The following is a 22,911-nucleotide window of genomic DNA, read 5'->3' as shown; positions in this document are numbered from 1 at the left end:
GAAGAAACTACCTTTAAAGTGAAGTGGGCTCTCAAAAAATAACAACTTTAAAGTTCCCTCAAAAATCAGTTACTATTTCTTCAACTTAAAAGCTTGCTTTAGGTTTCGAGTAACCAATGGAAGGAAATGGGGAACTATTATTGATTTTCTTTAATAAAAAATAGGAAAAAAAAAAGAAGCTTAATTTACTTCCAAAAACAAACTTAGTTGGTCTACAATCTTCATGTGCATATGCAACTGATTCAACAGCAAATGTGTTACTTCCCAATATGGATGGCTCTTATCTCCAGCAACCACCAAAATCTGCTTATTCATCATCTCAACTGCGCTATAGCACATCTCATTCTTGGCCCCTCTGCTCCCCACCTCCTCTCTACCTCGTCCCACATTCGTCGCCTTCCTTACCACGTTCTCAGCCCTAGCAACGTCCTTGGCATGAACGCAAGCAAACAGCAATGAAGCCAGCATGACCTCGTTCGCCTTGTAAGGCATGCTCTCGACCAATATCTCAGCTTCCTCCGCACATCCAACCCTACCTAAGAGATCAACTAAGCAGCCGTAATGCTTTAGTTTAGGGTTGAGTCCCAACTCTCCCATTTTAATGAACCATCCTATTCCTTCCTCTACTAAACCGGCATAGCTGCAAGCTGACAAGATACCGTCAAAGGTAGCCTCATTCGGGTTGAACCCGTTTCTCTTCATATCCACAAACACTTCTAGTGCCTCCTTGCCACGCCCGTTGAGTGCCAAGCCGTTGATGAAAGCAGTCCATGTAGATGCATCTCTTGCTCGAACCTCATGAAAAACTTTCTTTGCTTTCTCAATTTCCCCACAGTTAGCATACATGTCCACCACTGCTGTGGAGACTTCTGCATATCTGTCTAACTTCTTCTTCTTCACGAATTCATACACCCGACTCCCCAAACCCAGAGCACCCAATTCTGCAATAGCTGGAAGAACACCGAGAACCATGATTCTGTCGGGCTCAAGCCCTTTGCACGCGAGGAATTGCTGGAACAAGAGCAATGCTTTATGGTGCTGCTTCTTCTTACAATATCCGCCAATCATTGCATTCCAAGAACGCAATTCCCTGTCGGGCATCATATCAAACAGCCGCCTAGCATGATCTACGTCACCAATGCTGCTATACCCGTGAACCATAGTTGTCCAAGACACGAAATCTTTCTCTGGCATGGCATCAAACATCACCTTGGCTAATCTCATATCCCCCCACTGCACATACCCATCAATCAACATATTCCAAGATACCACATCTTTCTCTGGCATGGCATCGAACAACATCTTGGCTGATGTCATCTCCCCTAAATTCAAATACCCCTTGATCATTGTATTCCAAGATACCACATCTTTGTCTGGCATGGCATCGAACAACATCTTGGCTAATTGCATATTCTCTAGCTTCACATACCCGTCGATCAAAGTATTCCAAGACACCACATTTTTCTCCGGCATGGTATCAAACAACCTCTTGGCTGACACAATATCCCCTGAAATCACATACCCTTTAATCAAAGTATTCCAAGACACCACATCTTTCTTTGGCATCGCATCAAACAACATTTTCGCCAATGTCATATCCCTTGACTTCACATAACCATTGATCATACTGGTCCATGAGACCACATCTTTCTTGGGCATGGCATCAAACAACATCCTAGCCGATTTTATATCACCTAACTTCACATACCCACCAATCAAAGTATTCCAGGAAACCACAATTTTCTCCGGCATGGCATCAAACAACAGCTTTGCCGATCTCATCTCCTCTATATTTACATATCCATTGACCATAGTGGACCAAACAACCACATTCTTCTCCGGCATTGCATCAAACAACATCTTCGCCAATCTCATGCTCCCCAACTTCACATACCCATCAATCATAGTGGTCCAAGACACAATACTTTTCTCTGGCATGGCGTCAAACAACATCTTCGCAGATCTCATGTCCCCTAACTTCACATACCCATTTATCATAGTATTCCATGATATCACATTTTTCTCCGGCATGGAATCAAACAACATCTTAGCTGTTTTCATCTGCCCTAACTTTATGTGGCCATTGATCATAATGTTCCAAGCAAATACATTTTTCTCCGGCATCACATCAAACAACATGTTAGCTGTTCTCATGTCTCCCATCATCACATAAGAATTGATCATAATACTCCAAGACACCTCATTTTTCTCCGGCATCGCATCAAACAAAATCTTGGCTGCTGCAGTATCACCTAACTTCACATACCCTCCAATCAAAGTATTCCAAGATGCTACATCTTTTTCTGGCATTGCATCAAAAACCATCTTAGCCGATTCCATGTGCCCTAACTTCACATGCCCTTTTATCATGGTGGTCCAAGACACCTTATTTTTCTCCAGCATGGCATCAAACAACAACATTGCCGATCTCATATCCCCTAAATTCACATACCCGCCAATCAAAGTATTCCATAACTCCACATCTTTCTCGGGTGCGGAATAAAATAACATCTCAGCCGGGGCCATCTTCCCCGACTTCACAAACACATCAATCATCAACTTCCACGACAACAAATCCTTCTCTGCCTCTGGCATGGAAACCATCACATCGAGAAGTCCTTCCGCAGCACCCATAAGTCCACCCCTGATATACCCAGACATAAGCGCATTCCACGACGCAGAACTCCTCTCAGTCATTTCATCAAACACTTTCCTAGCAAAACCCATCTGCCCCATCTTCCCATACATGTCAACCAACGCATTCGCCACGTACAAATTCGAGTCAAACCCATATCTCAACACATGAGCGTGCACTTCCATCCCTTCCCACGTCGACGAACTCAATCTGCAACACTTAGTGAGAATCGTAAAAGTGTAATTGTCAGGTACGAAGGCTTCTTCCCTCCTAAGACAACCATACAGATGAATGGCTTCGGAAAACTGACGGGAGGAGAGGTGGGACTTCATCATCGCGTTGCATAGGGGGACATCGGGCTGTTGAGGCATTTGATCGAACAGTTGGCGCGCATGGCGAGTGCCGCTGCGCGGGTCAGCTGACGAGAGGTTGGTGATGAACATGGTGACGAGGTTGAGGTTGGTTTCGAGGGCGTGGCGGAGCATGAAGGCGTGGATTTGGAGGAGGGTGGCCATGCGGTGGGTTTTCCTTTGAAGGAGGAAGAAACACTGTCTCTCTCTCGGGCCCCATGGAGATGTCCAACTCGCTTCCATTCTCAACTGTGTTACATTTTAAATTGGAGTGGAATTTTATTTACCGCATTATGTTTGCATTTTTCAAGTTTTTATATCTAATAATTAGACTTTCTTCATTCTAATACTCTCTTGCTCGCGTTTATGAAACAATTTCCTATTTTTCCTTTTCCACGAGAAAAGCTTTAAATATATTCTTAAATTATACTCCGTCATTTAGAAACATTCCATTTACTTTTACTTTTCACTACTTCTAATACATTAAAAAAACCTTTTCTTTATTTCCAATACATTCAACAACATTTTCTTAAAAATCGTGTCACTCTCTCCTACGAAATTCTTTCATGAACAAATGGAGTATAACATAATTACAAGAATTGAAAGTATGTAGGAGAGTGCAACTTTGTGAGAAGACAAATTTAACCATAAAGTTGTGTGCATGTGTTGGCCTAGCGGTAGGAAGTTAATGCCCAAGACCTAAGATCCTGGGTTCGAGTCTTCCGTCGCGCGGTCTTTGAATTTCTTTATTTACTTATGTAATTTTTCAAAAAAAAAAAATTAACCATAAAGTCGGTGATATATACTGTTCGTCCCACAAATAAATTTATAGGAGGAATGCACATGAGTTTTATAACAGCAAGGCAAAAAATAAGAATAAATTAAGAATAAATGAAATATTATTATTAATAGTGAAGTATGGTTCAAAAATAAAAGGAGTTGTTTTTTTAGGACGAGTATTAATTACTTGCAATTGCATGGAACATAAGGAAGACACATTGTTATTATCTTTACCATAAATTGAAATATTCAAACCACCTTGATCTTTAACCATATAAACAACAACGCAAAATTTATCATTTAACTATGAATACCAACAATAAATTTTGAATCGGAATCTTCGCCGATTTTTTTATGATAAAACAGTCTCACACATTTTTTTGTGTTAATTTATTGTTATCCAATTTGTGATATTAACTAATCCAAGCAACTAAAGTAGATAAATCCACTGTCAACCCATTTTTAACACTGGCACAATCTCAATCCCCCGCCTTAAAACAAAATAAAAATAAAATACTATTTGATTAATGAATTATTTACTAAATTACTTAATAAATATCCATCATTTGTTGCCTAAACTACTTCCAAACATAAATCACAATAGGCCACTCATACCATCCAAACATAAATCACAATAGGCAGAAAAAGTGATATTTGCTGAAACAATTATCAATAATCTCCAAGAGAAAAAAGGTCGCCATAAGAAATGAATAATTGAATAAAAGATATCCACACATAAGTTTAGAACACCACCTGTTCCACACAACGAGAGATGATGCGCAAAAGTTCTGTAAAATGTTATTGGCATATATCATCACTAACATTCATCCAGCCGCATTGCAAAAGTAGATGTGGTTCTCAATCCTCATTTAGTCAAAAAAGATAATAATAATGCGGCGCGACACATCACACAAGCGATCCTGTCAACTGTCGCGTCTAGAACTGGCTGAAAATGGCACGGGGATCACCACATCTTCAAGAGCACCGATCTTGTTTTGTTGCAATGACCTGAATGCAAGATGGCAAGTTGCCCGACCGATTCATCCTAGGGTCTCCCTCGGTTCTATCTCCTCAACCTATGGGATGTCGTCTCCTGCACATCGTGAAAGCCAAACAACAATACAATACATCATATACTTGATTCCGAAAGCAAGTAGCGACTATTTTTTTCCTATTATCACAAGGGGTGCTCTACGAACAAGTAGTTTCAATCATATAATCGGTCTGTCTATTTTTCACACCCCCAACCCCCAGCTCGCGGGGATTGTAACAGAAGGCACCTACCTAGGTAGGAGTAAACAGAGAAACAGTTGTATAATGGAGACAGCTGTGAAGGCTAAAGAAAGATTAACACCTTAGCATTAGCAACTAATATAGCCCATGACATTCATAGCAGAAGCCTAAGATAATAGAAGTAACGGTCTGCTACCTCTTTGGCCGATTACGATCTTGGTCATAGTCCATTACTCCTCCCAGTTCAGAAAAGTTCCCTTCATGCCCTCGGTAGTCAATGTCTGCCTGCTTACAGTTTGTAACTTCTGCCACAATGTAAGTAAGACAACACCGACCAACATATCCAGAGCTTGTATACAACTACTTTGCATAATAGAATTAAACAACAAAGTTGTATACAAGATATAATGTACAAGCCTAACCTCATTTATGCATTAGAATGACTAAATAATTTGCTAAGGCAAGTATCCTTTGAAGTCTTATAATGAAAGATGCAAGCAATCGCTCTTATAAACTGCTTATGTTGGCTAAAGCTTAGATCGAAGCAACTCGCAATCTAATGATTCCAACTTATCATATTATCAACCCTAGTGGAAATTGGACTCAGCGAAGCATTTAAGTTAGTTCAAACTCCAGTGTAAAAAGACGGCACTTTACCCAAGGCCCACAAATCATAGATTTGAATAGGCATTCAAGTTTTCTATGAAGGCTAAAAGCATTGTGTCATGTACTATGAAGGAAACGGCATCATGAAACACAGTACAGCGCATTCTTTACGAAAAAAGGTTACTCTAACTGACCTTCAAAGATAGTGTCTTCTTCACTTCTTCTACCCTCTCATCTATCTCCTTCTTGTGCTTCTTGTCCATCTCACCCATGGAGTCTGCCCATTTGATCTTCTCTTGAATTGAGACAAGAAGGTTGTCTGATGTAGTCAGCCTAAGAAATAACCAAAGGACATTCACATACACACTTCTGATACCAGACATAGACCGGAAGTAAGTGACAAGAAATGTAAAGGGCAGTTATGCATGCTCTAAATATTGGGATTACAAAGGAAACAGTTACAGCTTCAACTGATACAAATTAAGGCACTGACATAGAAAAAGGCAGAGCAAGGTTCCGAAACAGGAACTGTGAAGATAAGATCAATACTTTGAATTTAACCCATAGAAGAACCCAAGCACTTGGAATTTTAAAACTAGGACAACAAAACAGCTTGAAGAAACATGTACCAATTTGCTAGAATGTCAATCATGCTGCCTAATTGTCCAGGTCTGATATCCCTTCCAGCCGCAAATTGCACCTACAAGCCCAAAGATGGATGATTTACCAATCCACAGTCAAACGCTAAGCTACTAGACGAATTAATGAAGGTATGTTATTAGAGTGAGACCTCAAAACATCTTCGCAACTGATCCAGCTTTCCTCTAACTATCCCCTGCTCATGAGAGCACCAAGAAAATCATTCACAAAAAAAAGTAAACAAAAATAGAGCAGACATCCCATTTTAAAAACATGCGGGCGGCGAGTTCATCTCAGAAATGAAGTGCCATAGAAAGCATAAACACTTACCACATACATACAATCATTGATGACAAAGTCCTCCAATTCACGAACATTTGAAACATCCAACTCTTGCATCAATGTATCATATGGCAATACCTAGGGAAAGACCGAGATTAGAGATTAACTTTTTCCTCAACTTCCAAATTGACATGAATATTCATATACAGAATGACTGAAATATCAAATCACTAGGACCTTTTTCTAGAACAAACCAAAAAAACATAATGTAACTAATTCAAGGATCAAGAGTAATATAATCACCTAGAAGAAGTGACAACTGACAATAAAATGAGGTAACAAATATCTATAACTAACTAGAAAATGTGTGATACCCTTATACATACACTCAGAGAATGCATGACGGGCTACCTTGTTTGTCTCAGCCAGAGTAAGCACAGTCAGCTGCTTCAGCTTGAGAATTTGATCAGGAAGCAATTTTGGAAGACGGTCAGCAACATCTGCCTCGTGACATAAAATGTAAAACAGATAAGGAAAGAGATTTCCATCTATAGATATTGTAGAAGGAGCCCTTTATAGTATAAGCACCAAAAAATAAAACTTATGATGCTCTAGCAGTCTAGCTAATGTCTCTGCCAGCATTTGGTGCATGTGTTACTACAAATCAGAGGCTCAGTCATATAAAGAGAGCTAGGATTCCAACTGGTGAGTACACATTCTGAGGCAGCTTTCAGAAACAAGGTTGACAGTAGAGTATGTTAAACAATCAATCTATGAGAGTCCTTTGACAACATAGAGCAAATAAGTTAAAGGACTCTCATTAATTGATTGCTTAACATACTCTATTGTCAATCCTGATTCTGGAAGCTGCTTTAGAATAAGTACTTGCCGGTTGGAATCCTAACTCTCTTTCATTGATTGATTACGGACAAATTTCCAAACAATTTCAAGTAAAAAATGAACTAAAGAAAAACAAAGTACATCAATAATGCACAAGTGTTATCATGGTGTGAGTATCCCTAAGCTATGGGAGACAGCACGAACATCGATACTAAAGCACCAGTAACACAAAAGATTGCTCCTCACAGTAAACACAAGCTCCCTGATGGAAACATAAAAAAAGAAATAACAAATCCAGATTATATATGTAGCCCAGAGAAATTCAGCAAGGACCAGGCGATTAGCTGTGTTCCAACATGGAAAACAGACAATATAGAACAATAACTTTCAGGAAAGAAAACAACATAATAAAGAGATCATGCAATTTGAGTGAAATCTATACCCATGCCAAATTGGTTATATGAGGAGATTGAGTCTTACTCTTATATTCACTCCAAGTACCATGTGCAAACATGCGAAGCAAATCAAGGGAGGCACTATTCTCAGTTCCTTCAAGCTGCACACATATATACATAGATTAAGAACTTTAAAATGAGACGAGCTTTATATAGGTAATAGCAACTGGCTGCTCAAAAGCATGGAAACAAAGATTATAACCAAATATTATTGCTTATCCCTTTTCACTTTTGGTCGACATTAAGTCGGTGAGTTTAGAAATTAGAAGTATATCTTTTTGCACATCAGCCACATTTTCACTTCCTTCTTGTACCATAATTCTCTTTGGGCATATATTTCTGCCAAACCAATATTTAAATTTATATTGTAGACAAAGGCTAATATCTTCTCCACAAGTGCCCATATCACCCGTAATTACATTACATGATAAAATACAAAAGTCTCGACTTTTATTCACATATCATCATAAATTACCAGAATATTTTGACAAACAAACACAAATTCATATTCTGCAACACACTTCCTTAGTTAAATAAATAAATAATTCAAGAGAAAACAAACCATGAACCCCCACTTACCCAAAATCATCCTACGCCGAAACCTTTCTAACCTTACTAACAGAAAACTAAAATTAAAATCTTCAAGCACCACTAATTCTAAAAGAAGCTACACTTACCTCGAGAATACTAGGAACAGCGAGAATCTCAGAGAAAGCAAAGAGGAAGGGGTGCGAAGTGGCCTCAACGACGATGTTTGCTAGTGCCGGGCCCTTCAGAGTGGAAGCCTTCTTCACAAAATAGTCTATGTGCTCCGCCTGCCTTTCTTCAATGTCCATTTTTCAAATTCTAATTACTCAACAAAATTATGAAATCACAAGGAACAACGCCCGTGGATTGCTTCTTTATTCGAATTATTAACTACAGATTGAAGAAAACAATGAGAGACTAGGGTTTGAGTGATCAAAGTTTAGGGCTTGGGGATTTGGAGTCCCCCTTTTGTTGTAGAAAGAATGCAATGGATTTGTTTTTCTGCTTTAGTGTTTGCAGTGTGTGTAGCTCTTCATATAGGAAGCATCCAGATCAACACGTATGTAAAATTGCAGTAATATACTGTATACAAATATTAATATAGATGAAGATGATGCTACTTTTTAGAAAGAAAAATACACACAAACAATCCAGATGTCCAATTTATAGTATAGTATTGTTTCATTTATAAACACATCTCTTCACTTACATATTAACATATATTATTTCCGTCCCAACTAACTTGATCAGTATTTTTTTTGAGCTGTTCCAATTAATTTGATCACTTTTTATGATAAATTTTTTTTTTCATTTATTCACTTTTTCACATACCATACTTAAAACACTAAACACTAATTCTTTATAATTCGTGTAAAAAAAATGATCAAGCTAACTGAGATAGAGGGAATAATAATTATTAACATCATTATTAAAATGAGACATTTCTCTGTTTACAATATAGTCTACCACTTTTATTAAAATTGTATTGTTCTCTTCTAATTTTTTTTATTTAAATGAATGGAGTATCAAATAAAGTACATCCCCGAATGATTGATATAAAATAAGCTCATTTTATGAATTCAAAATATTATATGTCGTCGTAGAAGGAGAAAATGGGGATAGTAATCGGCACATTCAGCTCTGAAGTCACACGACTGAAGATATTTCACACAAAATATATTGTCCGAAGTTGACAACCCTAAAACATAAACAAACAAACTACTTAGTTACCCGTCGAATTTAGCTAAATTTACTATGATTGTAACTTACTGATATCTTCCATTCTTTATATTGTTATGTGGTTCTAATTATTCTTTTAATTTCGTGGAGTTTATCATGAATTATATTTTATGAACTCATGACCAACATGAACTTTAAAATGTGTCTCAAAAAAATACATCAACTTATTAATCGGAGTGATTTTAACACAAATTCTATTTATGATTACAATAAAGCTCAATTGAATGAATTAACTCATAAATTAATGATACGAATTAAACTCAAACATAACTCTAAATTTTTCATCTTTCAAGTGACCTTAGTAGAAAATAGAACGAAATTTCATGCATTCCATGTTGAGCAACATTAGTAGCGTCATCCAAGATTCGCTATTGATCTCAACGCCGACATCTCAACTTGATATATGCCCAATTTGAACAGATAAATATTTTAAAAATAAATAAATGGCGATGTTCATATGATGTGTCCACGATGTCATTTTTTTTAAGCGCTCTATTCATCCATAATCGGCATTTCAACGTGCTACATCAGTTCAATTTGAATGAAAAATAAATTTGAGTTAAAATTGCTATAATTAATAAATTGATTTTTTTTCAACACATTTTAAAATTAATATTCAAAACTAAAATTGATTCAAAATTAATTTATTTACGCACCGATAGCCATTTTATCAAATACGTTGTTTTATTAGTATGATCGGTTGGTGCGGTCATGAGTAAAGATTGTAAGACCATCGTTGCGCCCAAATCACATATTGGTCGGTCGCCATGTCACAAAAAAAAATGGTTAGCATACCGCCCACGAGCTTGATGAGATCGAGTCCAGATAACAACTTTATATTTGTCTTTTTATGATTTTTTTTTTATTTGGGGGAGTTGGATCGCACTGCTTGGTGTCCCCTTATTTTAATTTATTTTATGCTTTTTAATTATTGTTTGTCTTTTATTTATTTATTAGTATAATATTTTTTTTGGATAAAATTTGTATGATAAATTGATTTTATATATAATGTCACTTGTTATCTTTTGATTAGTGAGTTAAATTTTTTGGATATTAATATAGTTTTTAAATATCACACATTATTTAAAAAATATCAAAAAAATTATTTTACATTCTCTATAAATATATATATCAATATTGTCATATACACAATACAATTCTCCAATTTTCTCTTTATATAGCATCAATTTCACTTTCAAAATTTTCATATTTTTCTCTTTTCCTATGGATTTCAATTAGAATTATTTATCAAACTCTCAAACTTTCTTACAATCGTTAGATGATTATTCAAGCCTTTAAAATATCTCAAACCCTGAGAGATTCGTGTAGTTCGAAGTTGAATTCTCAATTTTTGCCAAATATCACTTAATCTTCTCCTTGAAATAATAATCAAACCCCTAAAATATCGCTCTAAGCTCACGCTAAAAAGTTCGAACGACACATACAAACACTTTTGTCGATCCACAAAGTTGGACAGATCAAAAATACATAACACTAATATCTTCTCGGTGTATAGCTAGTGAGAATCCAATTGTTGGCATCAACCAAAAAAGTTATGCGTTATGGCAACGCATTTTAGATTTGTATCAACAAGCGTAAGAAACTAATCCGCGACTGGGCGAAGAAAGATCAACGAAGTTGCTGGGAAATTGTTATAAACAACTCAATATAATGTAAATGTGACCAAGTGGATTGGTGAATACAAGGAAGCATATGGTCGAAAAATAAGCGGAATGTCCAATCAAGTTATGAAGCTTCAAAGTTTATGAACCGGGAGATTTTTGAACAAGTTATGTGTCATAGTCCAAATAGGAATTGAAATTGGACATTGAAAATATCCGTAAATATTCAGATGATGGATATATCATTCGTGAAGGTGGTGGCATTCAAAAAGATCAAGGACCGAATAAGATTGATGAGGACTAAATCCTCCACCAGCACTGTACTTAACAGTGCTGGAACATTTCTTTCAATTACTATTATTATTAATGCTATTATTATTTCGAATATTTGGTACCGCACTGACCTGATATGGCTGCTTTTATCAATCAAGAAGTAACTCGGCTCATCTCAACTCAGCTCCTAGCGCAAGTATCCCAACTCGGCTTCCAGCGCAAGTATCCTAACTTCGGCCGCCAACGCAGGTGACTCAAGCCAAAGACAAAGGCTTATGTAAAAAGGGGCTTAGGCCCTAAGTTAATGGGTTCAAAGGCCTTGGGTTTTACTCCTATGCTTATAAATAGAAGTTCTATCATTAGATTGGGGGGCTATCTTCTGATTCATCTACCACTTGTAAAATGTAAACTCTCTTGAGTTATAGTGAAAGACTCCGAAGACCCCTGGATATAAATCTTATGATCGAACCACGTAAAATATTTGTCTTGTTTATTGCTTTTATCGCTTTAGATTGGGTGTAGATTTTTGTTTCATCAAAGATGGATTAGATGCGATCCACTCACATCCAAAAGCTCTAGTTATTCGTGATTCAATAATTATTCATCCCGTCGGTAGAGATAATACTAAAGTAAAAAGAAAAAGAAAAGTCACGACATCACAGTCTCCAATTATTTCGGATGATTTCACTGCAAAACTTCGTGCGATGAGGATCGCTTATGAAAATGAGATTGATATGCGTTGAGAGAAAGTTAACCTAATGAATAGAAAGACAAATATGTTGATTACATTAATGAACTAAAGCCGCTTATCTTCACAAGAAGAATACTTGAAAATGCGTTTCATGATTAAATTATTTTCAAAGTAATTGTACTTTTGATGGCTTGTAATTCTACTTTATATTATTTTAATTATTGTTCTGCATTAATTTTCGGGTTATGTAACTTTAAATTAATGTAATTTCAGTTTTTATCCGCTCTATTTTATTAACATCCATTACTTTTTTGTAAAGTCACATGCATTTTTTTTTTACAGGGTTGCATGCATTTATGCATTTATTATGGCTCTATATTTATTTTTTTGAATTTTTATCACTTTGTCTTTTTTTTGAATTTTTAGAATTTTAAGTTATGTTTATGTTTAATATAATTAAAAGTAATAACAAAATAATTTTAGTATAAAATATTGTGATTGAACCGTGCATTTCTTGTAGTTCTAAATTCTAAAGTAGTGTGTGAGCGCGAGAGAAAAAGAAGACAATTTTATCCGTGGCTCCTAATCTCACATCACATCATTCATTCCTCTTCCCAATCTCACATCATTCAAATTTCCTCCCGTTTCTGTGATTTTTGATGGCGAAACCGGCGCCCGATTGGCGGAGCAATAGATCGGCTGTTCAAGCCACAAATGACGACGCCTCCGCTAGCAAGCTGTATGCTCCTCTCCTTCCTCCTATGCCTCCTCGCCTTGCCTTCTCTTTCCATTTTTGATACTCGACATGTACATTTTTATTCGTTAATAGTCGCACGCTATTTGTGCGGGGAACTCTAGATTAAAGGATATGGAAGGCCCGTAGGCTGATTAAAGGAAGGGGAAAAGCAGGAGTATGATTTCCCCCCTTTTTTTTGGGGGGGGGGGGGGGGATTGTTCAAGTTTGATGCATATTATTATATCTTAGTTTATTTTCCAAGGGCAAAGGATGATTGCCTATTAACCCTATTATTTCTCTCTATCTGGGGGGATGGTGGTCTCAAATACTTAACTTGTCCTGGTATAACCTGAAGCAATTTAGCTTTTGATTTGGACTAGTTTTGGTTAAAGATGGGGCCAATTGTTAACAGCCAAGACGAGGGAACTGCTAAAGACAAGTTCAGCTGTGTAATTTCGGCTACTCTTCTTGTGGCTTTGTTACTTTGAAGCCGGTAGCTCCTTCCGTTTAAGGACTTTTGGTAAGGGTTCATAATTTTGTACGGAGGGTTAATTCCTATTAGTCATGCATGTAGTAGGGGCCGGGGGTTCGTGATCTACCCCTGGTCACTCACAGTATAAAGGTGAGGAATACCACTAACTCTAAGCTATAGGGCTTTTGTGGTAAGGGTTCAGAGTTTTATATGGAGGGTTAATTCCTAGTAGTCATGCATGTAAGTTTACTGGTTATTATGATCTGTTTTATCCGAACTTCTCCAAGGTAGTAGGAGCATAAAGCTGAATTGTAGGTTATTATTTTCTCTCGTTTTTCTCTCATGTACATCATTCATCACTTGTTTGACATTCTTTCACCATAATTTAACTGGTGCTTACGACCTGTACTCTCCGAACTTCACCTAGGTAGTAGGAGAGTAGATCTGAATTGAATTGTATTGTTGTCCCTTTTTTCCTTTATGTAAACCATTGGTCACTTGTTTTACATTCTTTCATCATGATTGAGTGTCTCTGTGCATGAGTATAGCAGTAGGCAGTAGCACTACCTCAACTCAATTGCTCTGCTAATGCTATCCAATTTCTGTAACAAGGTCTTGCGTTAAAAAGGGATACATGAAAGATGACTACGTTCATCTGTTTGTTAAAAGGCCTGTCAGGAGATCCCCTATAATAAATCGTGGTATGGTTTAAAGTTTACCTTAAACTGCCTAGTTTTTCAAACTTACTACATCGATGATTGTATTTCAGTTTCCATAATTTTGTTTGCAAATTTTGTCTATTAGGGTACTTTGCTCGTTATTCAGCACTCCGGAAGCTTCTCTATGAGTTTCTTGACTGCAAGATAAATGGGGAAGAGAAAGGCAAGAAGCAAATATTGTCCCTTGGGGCTGGCTTTGATACTACAGTTTTTCAGTTGCAGGTGCTTGAGTTTTCATGTGAGATATTATTTATTGCTTGCTACAAATTAATTTGGAAGGATCCTTCATGTATATGATTTGTTTTACTTTTCACATCTATTGGTTAGTCTTTGCCGTGTTTCTTGGTACACTTTCTGATGCTTTAGTGGTTCTGTGGTCCATCAGCATCTCATTGTTAATAGTTTCATTATATCTCAGATGCAATTAGTTGCCATGACCTTTCCATTGAACCATTTCTCTTTTCTTACAGGATGAAGGAAATATGCCTCATCTATACGTGGAATTAGATTTCAAGGAGGTAGAGATTTCATGATTTCCCTTCCTTTCTCTCCCATCGTCATCTTTCTAAGTAGAACATAAGTGGGCATATCTCTGAAGAATAATAGGTGCTGCCATGCTTTAGATTTGAATTGTTTTAATTACCACCCTTGATGCTTTATTTCTTTCAACAGAGATGAAATCAATCTCTTAAGACTCTTAACATTTAGTTTTATCTGGCAGCTCTCTGTTCTCATATCATGGTGCTACATTTATTAGGTGACAAGTAAGAAAGCTGCTATCATTGAAAACTCTACTGAGCTGAGAGGCAAAGTTGGTGAAGCTGCTTTGATCTCTCAAGGTATCGGGATACTTTGCAATACTTCGACCTTAAAAAATTCAGATTTTTTCAAGAAACAACTGATAGTCCTACCCTACTTTTGTCCCCTAAAAAGTTGATAAGATTTGCACCAGTAGTTTTTTATGCAAACTACATTATATATTTCTACAAATCATGAGACTAATGAACAATATGCTTTCATTTTCCCCCTTATCAGTTTTCTGTGTTTTGGTGTGGGGTACCTTCTAGCTTTGGCTTTGCTTGAAAATAGAATATAGTCCTGCTTTGAGAACCTGAGTTCCACTATGATGATTTTTGAAACTTTTCGGTCACCTCCTGCTCAAGTTTGATAGCAATATCATGGATTCTCTGGTCTTTGTTAGCTTTTATTTGTTTAGGAGCCACAAAACGCTTGTATACTTTCTTAAGAATGTGAACAAAGATTATGGTCAATATGGGAGACTCCTAGAGTTGTTTTACATTATTGAGATGTATTGTCTGGGAAGTTAAAGTTTGATTATCTTATTTCATAACTATATTGTTTAAGGCAATCTTTTTTGGAGGGTTGGGCTAAAGGGGCCTCTTTTGAGTGAATCTTTATTGTTCCAACTTTCAACTATTAGGACATACGATCCATTTTATATGTGATTATATTTGTGCACTCAGGGAACTTGAGTTTTACGACTAAATACGACACGCTTCTTGTTTGTTTCATATCTTTCTTCAGTGTGATGTGGAAATTCTGGTACTGATTAATTTTTTTTTAATTAATATTTTAAATCCTGAATTTGTTCAGAGAAAGGGGAAGTGATTGGAGATCACTACAAACTCCTCCCTGTTGACTTGCGTGATATACAGCAACTTGACGATATAATTTCTTTGGCTGGTATGGATCCTAGGTATGTATATAATTTTTGACAATTATTTTCATTTACCCATGAACCATATAGGGATAATCTGAAAATTCAGCTGTTTAGTTCTAATGCTAGTTTCAGTTTGCCAACTTTTATAATTGCAGAATGTGTTCTTATATACTTGGATCCAGAATCAAGCCGTGCTGTTGTTAGATGGGCTTCTAGAACATTTTCTACAGCGACATTTTTCTTATATGAGCAGGTTGTGAGATTTCTTTCTTTTTAAATATTGGACATTGCTATATTTGATTAGTTTTAATATATTAAACTCGCTCTGCTGTCTTCTTATTTTATAATATTCTCCTGTCTTTGGTTATTTGATCAATTATGCTGGAAGGGCTTGACAAAATGTTTGGCCTGCCAACAGATACATCCTGATGATGCTTTTGGGCAACAGATGATAAGGAACCTGGAGGTATTGTTTCATTATCTTGTAATACTAATCACCCTTGTATAGGTGGAACCGATTTATGTTCTATGCATTTATTTGGCTTAAGCCGCCTGCTCTGAACAGTCAGTTTTGACCCAATATTCTGCTTTGAAGTAGCACGAGATTTTGCAGACAGTACTCAGTTGTAATTTGACATTGTAGAGTTTTCAGGTTTTCTACAAGTCTCACAATTCAGTTCCAAGTGTTCGACTAAACTTTTCTCTTATCCCATCCTTGCATTATGTAAAAAACAAAGTAGTTGAACATTTTACAAAGTAGTTGAACAAGGCTATACCGTTCTAATGGGAGATGGAAATAACTATAATCATATTTCCAATTGGCAGTGGAAAAGCATGACTGTTTCAGCTCTTTGAGATACTGGTTGAGGTAAACTTTCAGAGTATGGTGAGAGGAGAAGTGTGCATGACGTTTCAGGTCAAGGTAGAGCAGCCTTGACCATGGAAATAATATTAAGTGTTTGCGCTTGCTACCTTTTGTTCATTGCAACACCAAGTAGAGATGACGAATCAGAGTATTGGCTAAGAATTTTATGGTTGATGCTCAATTGTTACTTTATGGATTCTATTTTGTCCAGTACGCTAAATATTATAAATTCTATTCTTGAATTAGATATGATGAATTAGAGTATTGGCTAAGAATTTTCTGCATTTTCTTAGATAAATGCTTATGAGTTGAGACCCTAAATTTTCACTTTTTCATTAATGATTGATAAGATTCTGTAATCAGACTGGTCTCTTTGTACATTGTTTCTTTATAGACTATTGCATGAATACTCCTTTCGTGCACTCATTTTCATGGCAGCATCTTGTTCTTCATTTCAATTATAAATTGTGCTACTATCTTTTCCTTCTTTTATTTTGAAGTGTCTATCCCTGAATTTATCACTGTTTTATGGAATTTAGCAATGTCATACTCATGGGGACTAATTTTACCAGACATTAGACGATATTGTATTTCTTTCTCTCTGCATAAAATGAGATGTATAGTCACAAGATATTGTGAATAGCGTGACAATTAATTGAGATATTTTTTCATCTCAGAGTCGAGGATGCGGATTATTAAGCCTTTATGCTACACCAACTTTGCTGGCGAAGGAAAAACTTTTTATTGATCAAGGATGGCAGGTATACTCTCATTATGGTGTGACCATTCTTGCTTATGGCATTAGTATATTATTTTGCCTCTGCTGAAATGAATTGTCATATATAATGTTTAAAGTTAATGCATAAAGCCATAAACTCTATTGGATAGACATGGCTCTTTTATGTTTATTTTTATTTTTTCTCCATGGTCTTGCTTAGAATTCCAATGGTTATTTCTGTATATTATGGAACCCTTTACTTGGTCTTTTCTTTCTTCTTTGTACAATTGGATGCTTTCTGTTTTCTTATATCTTATGCATCTATTGGTTGAGGTCCCATAGAGAGCCGTTGCTTGGGACATGCTGAAAGTTTACAGCACATTTATTGATGCCCAGGAAAGACGCAGGTATATATTTCCTAATCCATCGAAAAAACTGTGATTGCAAAAAACCCGTCTGTGTGAGTCCTATTACAAAGAGCTTATGCTAGATTGAAATGTTAACTGTTTCTTATTTCTGTATTTTAATAAGTTTAGGTCTATAAGGCTTTTCAACTTTGTACTGTTTTAATTTAATTTACAGGCTATTTTTTTTATTAATTCAATGATCATCTTGCCTGGATCATGTGTGTATCGTAGTAAAGTTTTGTTCCGTAGCAAACTTGACATCCTCATCTCATACCTCAGACCTGCCATCCCCATCACCACCTCCATATCCACCCCTGTATAGCCAACAGTCCCCACCTCCCTTTTCGCTGTTATTCCTAAAACTCATGTTTCTTTACTGTCCTTCACACCCAAATCCTGATCATTCTGCTGTGCTGCATTGTTTAGAGTTCTGTTGGGAGGAGAATAGGTGTGTGTCCTGAGTGCGACAAGAGCCAAGTTGGCAAGAAAAAGAGACAATAGGGGCTGCAGAAACGGCTGGAGATATGCATATTTCTTTTGGTTTTTTGAGTTAAATGAATCCGGACACCCACCTTTTTTGAGGCCTAGTTATGAAGAATATTCACCACTCAACAACTTCAGCACCCCTCCCCCTTCCCACCGAGTCCCTGGAACACTAGTAGTGTTAATATTGGCTGAAATGTTTCAGTTAAACTTGGGAGCTGCACAGCCTTTTCCCCTTTCGTTTTGACTGTTTTGAATATTAGAAAGTGCCTTCTATGAATCTTAAAGTATCAGTGGTTTTGCAGGTCCATGTTTTACTTTGCAACCAACTGTTTATCCGTTTTTTACTTTCTATGGTGCTTGGATGCATCAATGGTTCTTTTAATAATTCTTATTTTCTATCTGGAATAGGATTGAAAGGTTGGAATTGTTCGATGAGTTTGAAGAGTGGTACATGATGCAGGCAAGCATCTGATTGCTTTTTTACTAAGATAAATTACTTTTATTATCTTCTTCCTATGTCAGAAATTATGTCTTTTGAATATAGTGCTGTGATGTTATGCTACCCTCTCATTTTAGATTCTTTAGAATAAATAATAGTTTTACTCTAGAAGTGCTTGATAGTTGATACAGTAGTAGTCTGAAGTCTGAACTACTCCCTCTGTCCCAATTCAATAGGCCACATTACGTTATTTAGACGTCCCATTTCAATAGGCCACTTCTTAAAATGGAAAGTCAATATATAACAAATAACCTCACATAACTCATTATTTACACCATATGTCATTGTGGGCCTTGTGGCCCACACATAATTATCTCTCTTCTCATTTAAAAAAGAATACCTTCATTTTTCTCTCCTACTTTTTTGACAAATATATCTTCAAAAAAAGTTACTTTCTCTCTCTTGTTTTATTATAAACTATTTGTTTCTTAACATTCGTGCCCAGGTCTTGTAGCCTATTAAATTGGGAAAGAAGGAGTAACATTCTATCTGTGTTTTTTACCTGCATCTGGGACCTCTAGCGTCTCAGCATGCATGTTTAATTTCTTTTTCATACTGTGATATTTCCAACAAGTCAATTATTGGAGCTTTTTTTCAGAAAAAAATAAAAAAATCATTGCTAAGCTGTTGGTAAAAGTCCTGAAGATCACGTTCCATGAGATGCCTTTAAGATATTATGTCTGAACATATATATACCTGTTCGTAAAAATAATATTTGTAATTGCTTATTGCTGATTGCAGGAGCATTATTGTGTGACTTGTGCAATCAATGATGCAATGGTATGTATGCCTTCTCTCCGAGGTATGTATCCTTAACCCATTAAGCTGTGCATGGCGCTCAGTGGATGCATCATTTTGGTTCTTGCAGGGTATGTTCAAAGAACTTGGTTTCCCCGACGAGGAGCATGCTACAGGTTCCCCCACTGCGTCCACAACCCCGCTCCCTCTGTGAAAATACGCGACTATTTTGAATCTCATTTAGATGAGAGGTCGTCAGAACTAGTTTATTTGTTCCTAGTAGAGTTTCTATGCTGCGTATGGATCCATCTATATTATCTTTGTAATGTGACTGAAGATAACGTGTTAGGGACCCCCCATATAGCTCAAAGTGTGTAATCCACAGGGCCAGAATCGTCTCCGTGGAAAAAAGAATTTCTTGCATAGTTGATTCTTCCTCTAAATTGTACTCCCTCCGTCCACGAATCATCTTCCTATTTGGTGTTCGGCACGGGTTTTAAGAAAGCTGAAAAAGGTGGTGTAAAGGTGGTGTAAAAGACTAAAAGGGTAGTGTTAATGTATTGTGGTTACTTTTACTAATCTTGCACTAACTATTTGGCATTATTTTATTAGGTGAATTAAATGAAAGCATTTAAATGAATAAATTAGAAATAAAATTTTCAAAAAATAAATAAACTTGAAATTCAGAAAATAAATAAATAAATAAACTGAAAAATTCAGAAAATAAATAAATAAATACATAATTAAACTGGAAAATAAATAAATTAGAAATAAAATTTTCAAAAAATAAATAAACTAAAAATTCGAAAATAAATAAATAAATAAACTGAAAATTGAGAAAATAAATAAATAAACTGGAAATAAATAAATAAATAAGTAAACAAACTGGAAATAAATAAACTGGAAATTCAAAAATAAATAAATAAATAAACTTTAAATTCGAAAAATAAATAAATAAACTGGAAATAAATAAATAAATAAATAAATAAATTGGAAATAAATAAACTGAAAATTCAAAAAAAAATAAATAAATAAACTAGAAATTCAGAAAATAAATAAAAAAATAAACTGAAAATTCAGAAAATAAATAAATAAATAAACTGGAAATAATTTTTTCAGAAAATAAATAAACTGAAAATTCGAAAATAAATAAATAAACTGAAAATTAAGAAAATAAATAAATAAACTGGAAATAATTAAATAAATAAATAAACTGGAAATAAATAAACTGAAAATTCAAAAATAAATAAATAAATAAATAAATAAACTGGAAATCAGGAAATTCGAAAATAAATAAATAAACTGAAAATTCAGAAAATAAATAAATAAACTGGAAATAAATAAATAAATAAATAAATAAATAAACTGAAAATACAAAAATAAATAAATAAATAAACTTGAAATTCAGAAAATAAATAAATAAACTGAAAATTCAGAAAATAAATAAATAATTAAACTGGAAATAAATTTTTCAGAAAATAAATAAACTGAAAATTCGAAAATAAATAAATAAATAAACTGAAAATTCAGAAAATAAATAAATTAACTGGAAATAATTAAATAAATAAACAAATAAACTGGAAATAAATAAACTGAAAATTCAAAAAAAAATAAATAAATAAATAAACTGGAAATCAGGAAAATAAATAAATAAACTGGAAATAAATAAACAAACTGGAAATAAATAAACTGAAAATACAAAAATAAATAAATAAATAAACTTGAAATTCAGAAAATAAATAAATAAATAAACTGAAAATTCAGAAAATAAATAAATAATTAAACTGGAAATAAATTTTTCAGAAAATAAATAAACTGAAAATTCGAAAATAAATAAATAAATAAACTGAAAATTCAGAAAATAAATAAATTAACTGGAAATAATTAAATAAATAAATAAATAAACTGGAAATAAATAAACTGAAAATTCAAAAAAAAATAAAATAAATAAATAAACTGGAAATCAGGAAAATAAATAAATAAACTGGAAATAAATAAACAAACTGGAAATAAATAAACTGAAAATACAAAAATAAATAAATAAATAAACTTGAAATTCAGAAAATAAATAAATAAATAAACTGAAAATTCAGAAAATAAATAAATAATTAAACTGGAAATAAAATTTTCAGAAAATAAATAAACTGAAAATTCGAAAATAAATAAATAAATAAACTGAAAATTCAGAAAATAAATAAATTAACTGGAAATAATTAAATAAATAAATAAATAAACTGGAAATAAATAAACTGAAAGGCTGTACCTTTTTTAATTCTATATTTATGTGTCCCATGTCACTTTGGGGTACCTTTTTTTTTTTTTTTTTTTTTTTAAAACTATTTGCATTTTGTTATAATACAATTGGTATGTATTAATATATCCTGACCAACTTTTGATTTCAAGCAGTTTTTCTTTGTCTTGCAATGTGGTTAGGCAGAAATATATGTTTGGATTTTTCTTTACAGGCTGTAGGTTTTGGAAAATATAAATATAAATTTGAATTTTTCTTTACCAGCATAGCTTGTTGGAACTTGAAAGGCTGTATATATCATCTTCAAAAAGAAAATACTAATATTGGAAAATAGTGATTCTTTTCTCTTTGGGAGGAAGCAAAATGATGATTTTTGTGATTAGGAGTCCATTAGTATATACAGTAGTGAGCAATGAGAGGCCCCAAGAATTGCACAGAATTAAATTGAATGAAAAGAAATAAGATGATGATATTGGTGGTGGCAGGGGCCCTTTGCTGCTCCATTTTGGGGGGTTGGAACAAATTAATGGTGACAGGTGGGGGACACTAGAATAAGTTCCTCATTGCTCTCTACCCCTTTAGGAATATTTATGATCCTATTCCTGTTGGCATCATGCAACAGTTAAATACATGTGACAAGTAATTTGAAGGGTAAAATTCCCCTCAAAATGCATTGGAGGTAACTTCACAACTTTCTCAGTTTAACCAAAAATAAGAGAGCAAACAAACATTGCATTCATCTAGCATAGCTTCAACACCAATACTACAACAGTTGCTCTCCAAATTATAGTTCAACTATCATGGCATTTCAGAGAGAGAGAGAAATAGTGTAATTTTAGTGTGTGTGGGTGGGAGGGGGGGGGGGGGGGTCCAAAAGAAGGTTTATGGTATGGAAAAGAAAAATTCTTTCATAAACTTCAACCTTTTACTTCCACCACCCCTATGTTGTCTTTTAATTCCTCTATCCCAATAAAGAAAAAAAAGGAATCAACACATTGGAACATTAAAAGGACACTTTTCCTGGGCTCTATGGTTGAAAATTTTTGGAAGATTAAGGGTTGGAATCCCCATCTTCAACATGAATATTAAATATTTCAAATCAATGTAAGAATGTCAATAATAAATAAATTCTTCTAGCTTACCCGCCTAAGTGCTGCTAAAACCTT

At 34.8% G+C, this 22,911-nt stretch overlaps 3 protein-coding genes across 7 annotated transcripts; 1 reads left to right on the top strand and 2 right to left on the bottom strand.

The window, feature by feature from the left end:
• Nucleotides 1–117: 117 nt before the first annotated feature.
• Nucleotides 118–3,311, bottom strand: LOC131020600 (pentatricopeptide repeat-containing protein At2g44880-like). The gene has a single exon (XM_057949517.1). The coding sequence runs from the start codon at nt 3,226–3,228 to the stop codon at nt 181–183; it is 3,048 nt and encodes a 1,015-aa protein (XP_057805500.1). The 5' UTR covers nt 3,229–3,311; the 3' UTR covers nt 118–180.
• A 1,107-nt stretch (nt 3,312–4,418) lies between these two features.
• On the bottom strand, nt 4,419–9,003 carry LOC131020598 (COP9 signalosome complex subunit 7-like). Of its 4 annotated transcripts, none has more exons than XM_057949513.1 (9): nt 8,498–9,003; nt 7,846–7,921; nt 6,937–7,025; nt 6,574–6,663; nt 6,395–6,439; nt 6,234–6,304; nt 5,799–5,937; nt 5,195–5,283; nt 4,419–4,858 (listed from the first exon to the last, which is right to left on the bottom strand). In XM_057949513.1, the coding sequence occupies exons 1-9, from the start codon at nt 8,654–8,656 to the stop codon at nt 4,837–4,839; spliced, it is 780 nt and encodes a 259-aa protein (XP_057805496.1). In that variant the 5' UTR covers nt 8,657–9,003; the 3' UTR covers nt 4,419–4,836. The 4 variants fall into 4 exon arrangements, with proteins under 4 accessions (XP_057805496.1, XP_057805499.1, XP_057805497.1 ...); XM_057949514.1 differs by having other exon boundaries at nt 4,818–4,858; nt 5,195–5,303; XM_057949516.1 differs by lacking the exon at nt 5,195–5,283.
• Nucleotides 9,004–12,683: 3,680 nt separating this feature from the next.
• LOC131020597 (leucine carboxyl methyltransferase 1 homolog) lies at nt 12,684–21,896 on the top strand. Of its 2 annotated transcripts, none has more exons than XM_057949512.1 (14): nt 12,684–12,912; nt 13,994–14,082; nt 14,186–14,322; nt 14,571–14,618; nt 14,858–14,939; nt 15,715–15,817; nt 15,914–16,034; nt 16,200–16,247; nt 17,324–17,407; nt 17,707–17,771; nt 18,666–18,717; nt 19,498–19,536; nt 19,625–19,939; nt 21,751–21,896. In XM_057949512.1, the coding sequence occupies exons 1-13, from the start codon at nt 12,833–12,835 to the stop codon at nt 19,706–19,708; spliced, it is 1,032 nt and encodes a 343-aa protein (XP_057805495.1). In that variant the 5' UTR covers nt 12,684–12,832; the 3' UTR covers nt 19,709–19,939; nt 21,751–21,896. The 2 variants fall into 2 exon arrangements, with proteins under 2 accessions (XP_057805495.1, XP_057805494.1); XM_057949511.1 differs by having other exon boundaries at nt 12,690–12,912; nt 19,498–19,558.
• Nucleotides 21,897–22,911: the final 1,015 nt, after the last annotated feature.

The sequence above is a fragment of the Salvia miltiorrhiza genome, chromosome 4, assembly GCF_028751815.1.
Source record: "Salvia miltiorrhiza cultivar Shanhuang (shh) chromosome 4, IMPLAD_Smil_shh, whole genome shotgun sequence".
Taxonomy (NCBI): Eukaryota; Viridiplantae; Streptophyta; class Magnoliopsida; order Lamiales; family Lamiaceae; genus Salvia; species Salvia miltiorrhiza.
Note: the sequence above shows the minus strand (reverse complement) of the source record. Positions and strands in the feature narration are given on the sequence as shown.